Source organism: Rosa chinensis, chromosome 7, assembly GCF_002994745.2.
Source record: "Rosa chinensis cultivar Old Blush chromosome 7, RchiOBHm-V2, whole genome shotgun sequence".
NCBI lineage: Eukaryota > Viridiplantae > Streptophyta > Magnoliopsida > Rosales > Rosaceae > Rosa > Rosa chinensis.
In genome coordinates this window covers 14928174-14943608 of record NC_037094.1, presented here as the reverse complement: position 1 = coordinate 14943608, position 15435 = coordinate 14928174, and the positions used below count along the sequence as shown (strand labels likewise).

Below are 15435 nucleotides of genomic sequence, written 5' to 3'. Positions count from 1 at the left end.
AAGTCCTAAATGAGTATTATTGTAAAATCAATCTCTAAAGGGTTATAGACCATTGGATGTGACCTTAGCCACGTGTCATAATCTGCTTGAAAGCTTAGATAGCTCAGGACCACAAGTTAAAAACTAGCTCAGGAGAGGATCATCTCCCTTATTTTGCCTCTAAATAATATATTCCAAACTTGTTGAAAATATATAGCTTGGGCCACCGATATTGGCCCGGTTTTGTTCGAAGCACCCCTGTCGGGAAAAAATGTTAATTTTGGGTTCAAACATTCTCTTTATTAACTCATACAGCTCAGGATTGAATTGAAGAAATATATGTTACAATTCACTCGATTAATTAATTTGGGCTGCCATCAACACAAAGCCATTGACCCTAGAAGAAGTTGCAACTAACATTGATTGCAAGGCACTCCTCTAAACTCAAGCCAAACTTTTCGGTCACAGTATCACAGGAATCGCCAACCTCTGCACCGTAAACAGTATTGCATTCGGCATCAATATCCTCAACTCCAACTGCATATGTAGAGTTCTATGTACTAATCATTGAATGGGTGAAAATAAATATTTATGCAAGCTAGCTGAAAAATGAGCAAACTAGTCTTCTTACCTCCAAGCTGTGTACTACTCTTAGAGATCGAAATCATGAGAAGAAGAGAGAGCACCAGAATCAAGTTCAGAACTGTTGCCATTTTGTTGCTAGACCTAGTCATCACATTCTTCACTAATTTCTTGCTTGAATACTCTGAATTTGTACTTGAACTTGTACTTGTGATTCTAAGACTGAAGAATTAGAGTGTATTTATAGAGCTAGAAACACCCTTAACTTCGATTCCGAAGCCAGATGCCCTAGAAGTTGCCGCATTGGATTACTCGATCATTGCCGGCCATGGTATATAATTTGATTATATATATTTGGATTAGATGTGGCTGCACTTAGATCTTGTGATTTTTTGCTCTTAACTTCTTTATTGATTCTGGGACTAAGGAGTATATGTAGGACTGCGGCGAAGTAAGCTAAGAGACAAGTGATACTAGATGGAACTGCATGAAATCCTTTTATGCCATTTATGTACATTGCAGTGTAGCTTACTGCCATAGTTATAGGCCAGTCTCGCTCTGTCAAGCTTGGTATAAATTGTTATTGTTTGGTAGGATAAATGCTACTATTTCTTTGTTTTAGATGAAAATTTTCATGTACATACCTAACAAAGAGAATAAGAATACACCGTGAGGGGCACTGAAACAAATAAATTGATATATACGATTCAATATAATTTCAATATGTGAAAAGAAATTTAAAGATCACTGATTTCAACTAAAATTATAATTGTGTGTTTAAAAGGTGAAAATTGTACATTATACGTGATATATTGATGATTCATGTTACATAATAACATCTTAGTCATTGGTGTCATACTATTGTCTGCCCTCATATAATGATTTTCATGTGCTTCTCGAACTGATAGAACTCAATATCTCAATGCCATTTTTTCTTATGATTTTTCAAAGTCAAAGTACAATAAAAATTCATTTGAAATTTTGGTGTTCCATCAATGGGAAAATGTTTTGAAAACCATGCTTTGCTAATGGTGAGATTTTGGTACATAAAACTTTTAAGAAGATATGATATTAATAAGGTTTAACATGTTTCGGCATGTCATTACATACCACAGGTGCTTCCATAATTCTAAGAAACCTCCCAAAATGCCAAACTATACAAAGCCCTAGTTTTATTTAAATTATCATGTTTCTTAATGTCACCAGTGATAAATCATGATCTTTAGAAGGTGTTCTAATTTTTTCAATGACAGCAGTTGGATTTGGTTTTTCATGCTTCATAACCACCTCACATGGAGTGGTCTGTGCTAAATAACCGTGCGGCTAGTTCTGATTCTGAAGTCCATACTCCTGCTTTTGTGCATGTCTGGCACCCCCTCCTCCTCTTTTTGCTAAAGTAAATGTAGATGGGGCATGGGATGGGAACAATCATAAAAGTGGGGTGGGGATAATCATCAAGAATCACAGAGGATTCTCAGTGGCTGTGGCTAGTCTACATGGCAACCACAACTCTGCCATTGAAGCTGAAGCTCAAGCAGTTGTCAAAGGATTCTAACTAGCTGCCCATTTAAAGATCCAAAATATCATCCTTGAAAGTGATTGCCAAGTTGTTATCCGTGCTTTGGACAATCTGATGTTATGCCCAAACTGGAGAATTTCTCTAATGATCAACAGAGTAAATCATCTGATTATACGCATTTATATGCGTGTAATTATATCTAAAACACTATAAATAAATTAATCCCCATGTCAATTAATATGTAATTAATTCGCTTTTATATATTTTGTAGTAAATAAGCGGAGGTGTGGAAACAAGATAAAATGTCGCCAAAATTGGAGCAAAATGGAGTTTCCGACAAAAAGACGAAAAAAAATCAAGATTGGTCAACTTCGATGAAGATGTGAAATCTAATTACCCATGTCAGTGTTTTGCGAAAAATATCTTGGTTGTTGAATAGATGAGAGAGAAAAGAAAAGAAAAAAAAAAGAGGAAAGAAGGAAAATTAGTAAAGAAGAAGTGCAGCTTAATTAGTTGATTAATTGACTACTTAATTAGTTGATTAATTGACTAATTAATCATTCAAAAGATGGGCTGCTCCACCTACATGGCTGCACGTGACGTGATCCTCTTTCAATTCTCATTTAATTCATTCTCTCTCTTTGGCCACTCATATGCTGCCACCTTAACTACTTCTTATCATTTTTCTCGTTCTCTCCCTGCCACAAATATGATCCCAGCCATATATATATACATCACGTCCTAACCCTAGAGACCTACAGCTGCCGCACCACACTCAAAACAGAGGCAGCCCCTTTGGGCTGCTCTCTCTCTCTATCTCCTCATTTTCCTCCATTTTTTCCTCTTTTCTTTAGTTTTATTTTAGAGATTTCAAGGATTTTACTCACACAAAGCTTCAAGGATCTATTAAAGGGCTCAACCTCTACAAGATTCAAGATTTGGGTAATTGTGGGAGTTATAATTCAATAGTAGTCATGTTGGCTTTCTAGCTAATTGTGGCTATTATTGTTTTCTCCTACACTTCTCTTTTCTTTTCTCTTTGAATTTTGTATTTTTGATGTCTATAATTATGGGTCGTGAGTAATTTTCTTGTTGGGTTTTAGGGTTGTGTCCCTAACTCAAAATTTTGTGTAAAAGATGTTTAATTTAATATAATGATGTAATTTTCATATGATGGATGCTTATATCTATTTTTGTTGGGTTAAAATGCATGTCTAGGAGCCTAGTCAACTCTAGGGTGTGTATTTTGAGCATGTCTAGGATGGAGTTAGGGGCTTGACTCCCTCTAATTCCTAAGCTAGAAACCTTCAATTTCGTATCTAACGCCTTTGTTCAACTGGATTAAGTGGAATTGGATCCCTCATGAAGAAAACCTGTTGCGGATGCAGTGGCGAAGCTAGCTAAGTTGAAGTTGTGCTCTCAAGATTGGGCCAACATGCTTCCAACCTCTCTACCCTCTATCTTGAGAAACGATGGACTGCCAGGTCCTCATTCATCAAGCTTTTGAACAAGCTTTCTGATCCTTTTATTGCTTTCTTTCCCGTTCTGTTGTTTCAGTAGTTTGTTGCTCTTTTTTCTCGTGTAGTTTCTCTCACTTTTAGGGCTTAATGAAGTTATTTTAAGGCCAAAAAAAAAAGGTGTTCTGATTGATGGTTCTTTTTATAATTTTTTGAAGTTGAAAAGCAAAAAAAAATCACTAGAAAATTCATTCAATATTTCAGTTTTCTACAAGTTTAGGCACAATGTAAAAGTCATATTCTATGAATAACACATGGAATTTAGATGATGAACCAGTGGCATGTCCAAACCATGTCAATTTCTATTTTAATTCAAGTTTTGTCATGCCATGAACTCAAATGACAAAACTTAGAAATAGTGGTCCTTTTTTCTTCAAAATTATTCCTAATTTCCTTCCCCCCCCCCCCCCCCCACACAAAAAAAAAAAAAAATCCTCTTTACCTTTATTACTTCTCTTAATGGGCACTTAGGCAGGATTTTAATCTTACTTAAAGTCAAATCGGCTAACTAAATGATTTAAAAAAGTAAATCATTTAACTCATTAACTTTACCTTAATCATAAAAACTTCATTTTTATACAGCTCTAGCGGAGCCAGACACAAGTAGTCACTTGCCTTAGCTGGTTTTTCAACTATGCATATTAGGTCCAAATCCAGTTTGCCCATAATATATGTTTTTTTTTTTTTTTTTTTTTTTAGGGGAACAGAATCAGGTTTCATTAAATAACGACTTCACTGCGTCAAGCTTGAGGGTTTCAAGAAACCACTAATAATACAACTTCAAGCACAATACAGACTGTCAGAGCAGCCATAACCTAACCAAAAACTAAAAACCTAAAGGAACTGCAATAATCTAAAAAAACCCCTACACCTATCCAACCCTAAATCAGAGCAACCAATTTAAGACGCGTTGACGCCTAAGACCTTCTTGGTGTACATCGCCACTCATCAATCAACCAACAACAACGATCAAGGGCCGAATAGAGTAAAAGGCCGAGCGACGCTCGATATTCAAAACAACAAAAAAACTGAAATCATTGCCACACCACCAGCCTAAACCAAACCAGGCCAAAAAGAGAAGGGAAAGAGAAAAAGGTGAGCCCAGCCAAGCAGCAGCCGAACCAGACAGGGCCCATGACCCATCACCCACCTCTTTCCCTTCTACCTTCAAGTCTATCAGATCAGAGCCCGAGGGCAGCGCTCCATCCATTCTTCCGGTGGCCGGCCGCGAAGCTCCACCTTCGCCTTGGTCAAGGGAGGAGACCTGGCTTCGACCTGGAACAACAAAAAATGATCAAATTGCCAGAAAACCCCTGCCTCAGAAGTTGCCCGCGACTCCGCCGCCTTTGTTGTGAAACCTCCGACAACCCAAAACCTGGTACAAAATAGTCCTTATGCACCTGAGCCCGCACCCTCAACAGCCTTAGCAGAAGCCGCCGCGAATCAGAGCCTGTACCGCCTCAATGTTTCCGTCGAGCAAACAATCCGGAACACCAGCTCCGATGACCAAGACTGCACTGCCTCTCCTCGCCGTCGCTGCTTAGTCTGGGGATCGTGAGATCGCCGCATCCAGCAAACGAAACCCTAGGTTTCGCCTATCGAGGTCGCTCTGTACTGCGAGGAGGACGGAGGAAGGTTTTCTAAAATTTGCACATAATATATGTTTATTTAATTGCCTTGATATTAGAGAAAGAGTAACTTTGTTAGTTCGGTATTGATCGATGCTTTTATAAGCATAAGATTTCGTGTGTGATTTTTATTGAACACATTGTACCTTGCATTTATCTATATAATAAACATCATATATATGAGGTGAAAACAAGTATTATGTTTGTAATAGGCCAAGTTGATTAGCATTTTTGGTTGTGCTCTACAATCACAATTTGTTTTTGAATTACCGTTAGAGAAGGTTTTCAAAGGTTGTCCTATCCAATTAGAAATTCGGGCCCCGCCACTATTTATACCTACCCAGGAATAGTGACCGGTGAAAAGTCACAGCAATAAGCACACATATTGCTGATGCAGCTAGCTACCAAACCAGCAGCCAAGCAAATCCATCGTTTTAGCTCAGGAATTCCAACCTCTGAATTCTGCTTTGTCATCCTGACCCTTTCCTCAGCCTTATCTCTACAAGTCTACAACACGTACTACTTGGCAAAGTTGCGTCCCAAACTTCTGCAAAAGGAAACTTCCAAGCAATTAATGATCGAAGTCATCGAACTAGCTAACACAGCACGATCGAGAACCTGGTTTATATGTACGTGTTGGCTCTTTGACTGAGTTTCTTTTCTTTTCTTTTCGTTTTCTTCAAATCTAGGTTTTACTTGCGTATAAATTTCACTGTCAATTAATAATCCAACTATACTTTCGTGTACGCTTTCTCTCTTCCCTGGAATGAAAATTCTACATATAATGATCTAGACGTATGTTCGGGGTCAGAACGGAGAAATGGCACGATCAAACTATAATTTTGAAAGACATACTATAACAATTTAATTATTCTGGTTCTAGAATATGGGATTTGAAAAATGGTGCCTGCTTTACTCGATAGGTTAGAGAGAGTGACGTTGCAATAGGAATTGATTTCTGAGGGTTTATTTTTTATTTTTTTTAGAATGTCGGTTTCAAAGAAAGCAAAAGCAAAAGCCAAACCAAAAATCTTCATCAGAAATTAGAGATTTCACATCTAGAAGAATTAGGTTTATATTAGCTTAACCTTGGATGTAGCTGCAGTTAGTTAATATAGGGTTGGAATGGGGTCGGGTGGTTCTGTTTTATCACCAAATTGACAATCGACTGACTACAGTTATTTTAAATGCTGTAACCAAGAATTTATATTTCTTACTTGGGTCACTTAATCATAATCTTTGATTTGTTTATAAATTATTAAACGCTATCAAACTAATAGATGTACACATTTACAATTTATTACATGCTCATTTTGAATTGTTGATATGCATGAGACATGAATTTGAAAGTAAATACCGATTTAAAGATTATTTTTGATGTGACATGGCGGCTCCATTACGTTGAAAATTAAGCACACGTACCAGTCGGTTTTTTTCCTCCCTTCATGGCACGAGCCCCACATCACTCCAGAGAAGGAGAATGGGATGACTTTATGTTTGCAGTCAAATACAGTCTTGCAATTCAATAAATTCATATATAATCACCCTTATAAAATCAAACTCCCCGTTACGTAACTTTAGACAATGTAAATTTAGAGGAGTCCGACTATTCCTGGCCAAATATTTTATCGACAAACTTGATTCTGAGGGTTGGCCATTGGTGCAGACCTTTTCTTTTCATCTTTATTTGAAAAGAAAAAGGGAAAAAGAAAAGAGAAGAGATTCCCAGGAAACAAAAAGAAAGCTGAGTCCCGGAAACCTGGACACTACTTTAATCCTTATGGCCGGTGTTATGGTATCAATCAATGAGAAATAGATCTCCATTTTATAGATGAAATAGAGAAAACACTCTCATCCCAATTAGTTTTGAACAAGCCTGTCCCATACTATACTCTATTTACGTAACATATAGTTACTTCAATGTCTTGGATCAATAATTGATCTCATATTTTGTTGATTTATTGCGGTAATGATTTTTGAAGAGTAATTAGACCTCATATTCGCACTCACTGGATGATGAACAATGAAGTTAATTCATATTGAATTACTTGATCAAATGTTGATTGAAAAGCTAAAATGAAAAATATATAGAAATAAGTGGTTTGTATATCCGATACATTAATGTATTGATATATCAAGCAAACTAATTCAATATAAAGATAAACTGTTTCTATGCATTGGTAGAATAATTCGACATGGTCTCGAGTGAATCCATGACTATAGTTTAAGTTTACCTCTGGGTCCTCTTTTATATTTTTGAGTTTTTTTTTTTTATATCTTTTTTCTTTTCGAGTTTGGTAGATCTCATTTTTGATTTGATTTCCAGAATTCCCACATGAATATAAAAGTGGTTGGACAGCTACAAAGACATGTATTTGTTCCATGACCAGAATTTTGTCGAATGCAAAGCCACCAACAGACAATGTCACGCTCCCATCTCATAATAAAAACAATGACCCAACCTTTACCAATATGCCAAAAGCCAAACCACCCAAAACACCAATTTCATTGCTTTCACGCGTTCTCTAGTGTTATACATATTCAACTTCACCAAATACGCCAAAGCAATTAACTACACTCATCACTCTAAATAATTAGGTACATCAAAATCAAATCCATAGCCCTTTGGAATCCGAGTTACACCTCACCGGAAAATGAAATGGTCCAGAAGTTTATGTGATTCGAACTTGTATGACAGACACATACAAAAAATGTAATGATAATTCGGAATGCAAAAGTAAATCCATCAGATCCAGCGAATGAAAGAGCATTGTGTATAAACCGTAAAATTTTCATTTCCCCAAAAAATGAAAAAGCAAACTGTACATAATCATCTCACTTGGGTTCAATTATGATTTCCCTTCTCTTTTTTTCTTTGTCCTAAACCCTATTTACAAACAATTTCATCTTCTAGCCCTCTCTGAACCCCACACTCATGTCCTCACATTTCCGCCGGAGGCTGAGCGTCATTCAATTCCGCTCACACTATCTCCGACGAGATTATCAAGAGTTCGATTCTCGTCTTTCTCTAAATCTCAAAGACTCGGAAGTCCCTTTTTTTTTTCTTTCTAAAAACGAGAAAGTAAAAAAGAAAACCTCAAATCTTAGTGCTACAAGTCATAACCAATAGCATGTGGAAAGTCGCCGTAAAAATCAGGGATGCCGGAAGCCTCCCAAAGCCTCTCGTTGAAAGCCCCCTGCATATCTTCCGGTATGAACGGCGTCCGGCAAAGAGGGCACGTCTTCTGGTCGTAGCCGACCCACCGGTCCACGCAGCCTTTGTGGAAGATGTGACGACAGTTGGTCAAGCGTCGTACATCGTCGTCGACCTCGAACTCGTAGAGGCAGACGGCGCAGGACTCGGGCGGGTCGACAAGGTCCGAGAACTTGACGACGGGGAGGAGTTCGCGGATCAGCAAGGCGGAGACGGACTGGAATTCGGGGATCCGGGTCGGGTGGGGCGGGTCGGACCAGGCATTGTCGGTTTCGATGAAATCTTGGAGACCCAGTAACGAGAAGAGGGTGGTGATGAGCTTACGGATGAAACCCAGAAGGGAAAGTGTGCTGAGGAAGAGCTTGGGGAGCAGAAGCTCTGTGTAGCCTGCTGGGAACCCCATGGTTGGAGCTTTCAAGGTTTGTTATTGGAGATTTGGAGTGGCTTGTTGCTTTTGTGTTTTGTGGAGATGAGAGAGAGAGAGAGAGGAGAGGGAGAGATTGTGGAGAGTGAAAGTGAAGAGCTTATATAGCCATATGGATGAGGATTGAGGAGGTGTTGACACTGTTTTGGAATGACTGTAATGGCCTCCAGCTTTGTGGAGAATGACATATACATTATTCAAGTAATTTTCAGTTGTGTATTATGTACTATGTACCTACCTTTCCTATACGTACATGTTAAAATTGCTTTCACCTTTTGTTTTCACTATCAAGGTCTAGTGGGGGCATAGAACTCTGTCGGTTTCAAATTGTCTCAAGGTATTAAACGTGTTAAAATATAAAAAATTAAACTCGATCTAATTAATTATAAACGTGTTAGAAAATCTAAACTTATAATAAATTCTAAACGTGTCAGATAAAATCTAATAATTAAAAGAAAAAAGCATAAACTTTTGTTCCGGTCTAATCTAATAATCTTAACTCATTTTCCGACTCACTCTTTGTTTTTTGTTACTGTGAAAGCAAAAGGAGATATAATTTATCATCATTCAACAAAACAACTAGTCATCATGTTAAAGATGGAAGCCCCATCTTTGTTTGTGAGGCTTCAACCGCACTTTTTTTTTTCTTTGTACACCTCAATTATGACATTTACATAGCTCATGGAAACTCCGTTGCATTGTCTAGAAATGTAAGCACTCGATGTCTGGTTGAATTGGTGTAGATGGTAATGAATTCCACTCAACAATAACTTATTGACATAATCGATCTGTTCTTAACATGTCAATTATCCACTTAATGGAGTCGCATGTGTTTCTACTATTAATTGGGGAGTAATATATTTTCACACTTCAATACATAAATTTTCTCCATGTACATCCAGTTATCATGTATAATTTGGAAATTTTTCTGCTTACACTTATTTTTTTTTGTTTTTAAACTAGTTTCTTACTTCTTATTAGGTGCATGTGATTCCAAATCAGAAAAATCATAAAGTCAATGTTAATCACTTTGATTGTTTACTACTACACATAAATTAGAAAAGGACCTTTGCAAGCATATATATAAAGAGAACAGGTTCTTCATAATGCTTGAGCTAGAATCCTCCTCCTCCACTTTGTTTTGTTTTGTCCACTTGTCCCACACCCCCCAACATAGTAGGAACCAACAAACTAATTCAGTACTTTGATAGGAATTACTTTTCATTAGAAAATGAGTTATTCAAGTAAATTATATTGGGGGTTACATCGAGAAGTCGTGGGGGGTGGGGGGGGATGAATATATAATGTGCTATTAGAAAGTTAAATGAACATGATTGAAGAGCCTTTACGTATAAGGAAAGAACAAAGACTACAAATTAAACACTACGTACGTAGCTTTTATGATTACTCATCAGTCACTAGGTGTGTGCGATTTGAATGAGGCACTCCCTCTAACATCTCTCGGGGCCCCTAGTAGGTATATCTTTAATTTCATTGGAAGTTTAACAGACAATGTTGATGGTTTATGAAAAAACTAAGCAATAAGTATCAAAGTTATCGTTTGGACATGCATGTAGTTCTAGCATTGTGGAAAGGGTTAGACAGAACGATTTGGCTTTATAGATATGGCTGATCCCTAAAAATCAATCTCCTTGCTTGCTTAATTACATTACGTTCATAGTTGACGGTAAGTCATGGTCTATTGATTACTAAGTTAACTAACACCATAGATGTTATGTTACGGATTCAAATTTTACCAGGATAAAGGATGAATGGAGTGGGGATTAAAAAAAAAAAAAAAAAAAACAAAGGCATGTTCATAAATAGCATGTTTTAATTTATGGGTTTTAACTTTCTTAGAGTGAAAGAGATGGTAAATGATTGAAATGTCCTAGCTAGCTAGCCAGACATGAGTACATCATCCCTTGGCCCCAAAATAGGGTGGACATGAATTGTAATGTAAATTCAATGAATTAAGCCAGATAATGTCGTAAGAACTGGTTATTTTTAGTGGTGATGAGTACTAGTGGTGAAGTTTGGTGTCTTTCGCAAATCATGGTGTCATTGTCCTATGTTAAAGTGGCATGATCAATGGGGCAGCTGCACTGAACATATGACAATGGCCTTATGCCTTGATTTGAGACAACATTTGAGGCGATCCGCAATTTCCTGTTTCTCGCTTTCATTCTGCATACACAATGAGAGATTTATGAATTTTTTTTTAAGAGACGAGACATAGAAGCACGAATAAATAATTTAATTGTTATAGTTAAAACTATGGTACGTTAACGTTTCTCATACATGTCATATTTCATGTAATATTTACCACTTTGAGAACTCTTGTTACCACTTTGACGACTTATGTGATAACTAGAAAAAAAAATCCTCATTATAGTAAATTAATTTCTCATATGTCAACGTATTGTAGAATTTCCTAATAATTATATCTCACATAATAATTTGTCTTGCTTATATTTATTTAAGTTTATTTGATACAAATTTCTCTTAAAATATACATAAGTATTTTTGAGCTACTGGATATTAGTTAGAATGAGGGAGAATACTGCCCTTAACTAACACTCATTCGATGTGTCAATGTAAGCATCCATGCCCATAAAGAACACTTATGTAAGTGCGCAATTAGGTTAGTTATCTAAAAAGTACGTGATTTAACATTTCAAAAATTTGTATGAGATATATTAGTACAAAAATTTGTATGAGTACACATTTTAATAATGGAACAGGTTGATTTATTCCAATTCTTCAAAGTTAGTAGACACGTTTATGAAAATAATCTTCCTTCTCGATTTAATTAATATTAGCTAATCAAGTAGAATTTTGAACCTAACTGTTAATATTTGTTTAAAATTAACTTTGCAATATAAGCACATAAGCATGCCAATGATTCTCATTCTGGAAAATTTATTACATGATCTCGAATCATGGAACACAGTGATTTGGGTAGATGTCATTGATCCACGAGACGTATATTTATATTGGTTATATTAATTTAATTTTTTCACCCTCTGCAAAATTCATACTAAAATCGAGTAATATGATTGATCCGGACCACTATATGACAATGTTATGTGGTAGTCCGGAATTACCGAATAATTTCCCCTCATTTTGATAAACGATCTTGCGGTCTCAGTTGAATTATTTCTACGTCCGAGTAAGCATGCCCCAAGCTAGCTGGCTAGGTTAGACTAGACATACTATGACACAGTGATAAATTATGAATTGGATAGTTGTAGAACCAAATTTTACCATGTAGAAATACTGGAAGTTTACTTTATATATACATGTAAATACTTTCATTGGTAGATTAATATTTTAATCACACCCACGATGAGGATTTTACATGGTACATATGCACCTGATGTGTCCGTTGATTAATCACATGTCAGACCCAGCCATAAACATTAACAATGGCTCAAAGCTGAGGGGCCAATCATTCACGAAGTGATTGATGAATACTGGTTCATGTGTGAGAGAGAGAGAGAGAGAGAGAGAGAGAGAGAGAGAATTACGAGAGAGGACAAAGGCTCTGACAAGATGTATTGGCCTGAGCGCGGTAATGGTGAGCCCTGCCATTGTCCAACCAGGCAAAGCAGCAACCAAGCATGCATGGGCGCCCAGCTAGATGGAAAAAAATTATATACTGAGAGCCCTAGTGGGTGAGGGAGAGAGAGAACTAGGGTTTGTATTGTACGTATGTAATATGTATGGATGTACTGCGCGCCAAACTAGGTCTGACATGTGTCTGATGAAGCTGAGACATGGATGGCCAAGCGATAACGCACACACTGAGTGACTGCGAGGGAGGGACAGAGACTTGGACACCATGAGAAAGAGGGGTACGGGCCAAAACAAGTCTTACTCTCTCCCCGACACCAAGCCACTACCGCATTGTCTCATTCAGTGTCTTCCAGTCTTTGTATCCATTGCCCTAGCTCCTTCGATCCTTTCAGTCCCAGGACGTTTCACACTCAACCCTGACCTTATTGCTTACCCACCATCTATATCGATCTGCATGTATGTCTGGTATATTATTATACCCTAAATTTATTGGTCTATGTTGTAATTGCTTGTGACTTGTGATTGTGATTTTACATGGATCATCCGTGGCTTTTATTTTGCTTTTGGCAATCTGTAGCCATCCCTCATTGTCTTCATCATGCATGTCTAGGTTAAAAATCTAGTGAAACTAAAGCCAACTAATTCACCTGTACGTGTTTCTACTTTTCGTTACTTTTTCATTATTGAAATCAGTGATGTAGTCAAGGACTGTAATATAACTAGGGTTTCTCTCTTTTGAGCATGACTCATTTCGTTCGATATTTTAAAAAAGCGAATCTCTATAGTCTATGCATGATCAACTATATATAAATTTCAAGTGTCTTTAAGTTATAAAAATTGGAACCTACAATATGTTAAGTTTACAACTCATTTCGTATTTACACTTTTATCATTGAACTATTGATGCAAGTTGTATCTTATGACATTAAGTGATGATTGAAGCCAAAATGGAGTTATAGCCGTCTCTTATAATTTTATTTTTCCGTTATCTTTTTTACTTAATAAATAAAGTACAAAATACTGTTTACTCCCTATACTTATAGAGTCTCGACGTTTCAGTCCCTGACGTTTCAATTTCACCTAAAAAGTCCATGAACTTTCCAATTTCACCAAAAAGTCCCTGCCGTCAATTTTCCGTTAAAAAGTCTGTTATCTTGCTGACGTGACACTATTTTCAACAGTAAAATGACTATTTTACCCTTATTGACCCAAAAAAAAACTCTCTTTTCTCTTTTTATTCCTACTTTTTTTTTTAAACTCTTTTTTCTATATTTTTTTAATTTGTTCTCTGTTTTTTTTCCTACTCTTTTTTTTTTTTACTCTTTTATCTTTTTAATTTGTTCTCTTTTTTTTTACTCTTTTTTCTCTCTTTTTTTAACTCTCTTTTCTCTTTTTTTTTATTTGTTCTCTCTTTTTTTAACCCTCTTTTCTCTTTTTTTTTTTAATTTGTTCTCTCTTTTTTCCTACTCTTTTTTCTTTAACTCTTTTTTCTCTTTTTTTTTTAAAAAAAACTTTTTTCCTCTTTTTATTTATTTATTTGTTCTCTCTCTCTCTCTCTCTCTCTCTTTTTCATTTCTTTCTCTTCGGCCTTCTTTTCCTCCTCCATGATCGCAGCTCCAGTTTTCGGCGAGCATCACCACCTCTCCTAATCACCGTTGGCGTGCCCGCCTCTCCAAGCAAGTGCTGGCCATTCCACCATCCATCCATCATCCCCGTCATGCCAGCAAGCATCACCACCTCTCCTAATCACCCCTCTCCATACAACGGTTCCAAACCAAATCGGAGCACACCCAAATCAAATCAATTCACCTTCTACCTCCCTTTCTTTGGTGCCAAAACTGTTCAAACATTTTTCTCTAAAGGAAAACTCAAATATTTTATCCTCTTCGAATCTCTATTGGCTCATCATCTCAGCAAACCAACACCAAAGAAACGTTATTGACGTCGAGAGAAAGCTTCTGATATAGCTCCGACACAACGAAGGGGCCGGAATCTAAAGGGAAGAGAACCCGACCATTCCGGTTTCCAGGCGTGGCCAAAAACTGGAGCTGCGATCAGGGAGGAGGAAAAGAAGGCCGAAGAGCAGAGAGGAGGAAGAGGAAGAAGAGGTAAATAGAAAAGAGAAAGAAATATATATATAAAAAAGAGACAGAGCAAATAAAAAAAAGAGAGAAAAGAGGGTTAAAAAAAAAAGAGAGAACAAATAAATAAAAAAGAGAAAAGAGAGATTTAAAAAAAAAGAGAAAAGAGAGTTAAAAAAAGAGAACAATTTAAAAAGAAAAAAGAGTAAAAAAAAAAAGAGTAGGAAAAGAAACAGAGAACAAATTAAAAAAAAAAGTTAAAAAAAAGTAGGAATAAAAAAGAACAAATTAAAAAAATAGAGAAAAAAGAGTTTAAAAAAAAAAAGAGTTTTTTTTTTGGTCAGTAAGGGTAAAATAATCATTTTACTGTTGAAATAGTGTCACGTCAGCAAGATAACAGACTTTTTAACGGAAAATTGACGGCATAGACTTTTTTGGTGAAATTGGAAAGTTCAAGGACTTTTTAGGTGAAATTGAAACGTCAGGGACTGAAACGTCGAGACCCTATAAATATAGAGAGTAAACAGTATTTTGTCCATAAATAAATATCTACCTTTTAACCCGACTTAAAGATGGAGTTACAAAGGACCAATCAATTTTTATGGCATATATAGATATAGTTAAGCATGATCAAGTTGGAACTCAGATAAAACTTGGTGCATAGTGATTATTGTTAATCAAGTATAGTACATTTCCCCACTATGGAAAAGTGGAGAGACCCCATTGGCAATGGGTACTGTCACATTATTGATGCCATTGCCCTTTTAATTACTAGCTATAAGCCTATAACTACCATCATGTAGGTGCTGGGTAGGAATGGCAATGGGGCGGGTTGGGGATGGGGATCACAATACCATCTCCATCACCGGGGTCATTCTCTACCCCCATCCCCGCCCCAATCCCCAATAAAAT

The 15435-nt window shown here is 36.7% G+C and overlaps 1 protein-coding gene across 1 annotated transcript; it reads right to left on the bottom strand.

The window, feature by feature from the left end:
- Window positions 1-7976: 7976 nt before the first annotated feature.
- Window positions 7977-8958, bottom strand: LOC112178903 (brassinosteroid-responsive RING protein 1). Its single transcript, XM_024317175.2, has one exon. The coding sequence runs from the start codon at window positions 8840-8842 to the stop codon at window positions 8336-8338; it is 507 nt and encodes a 168-aa protein (XP_024172943.1). The 5' UTR covers window positions 8843-8958; the 3' UTR covers window positions 7977-8335.
- Between the last annotated feature and the right edge of the window lie 6477 nt (window positions 8959-15435).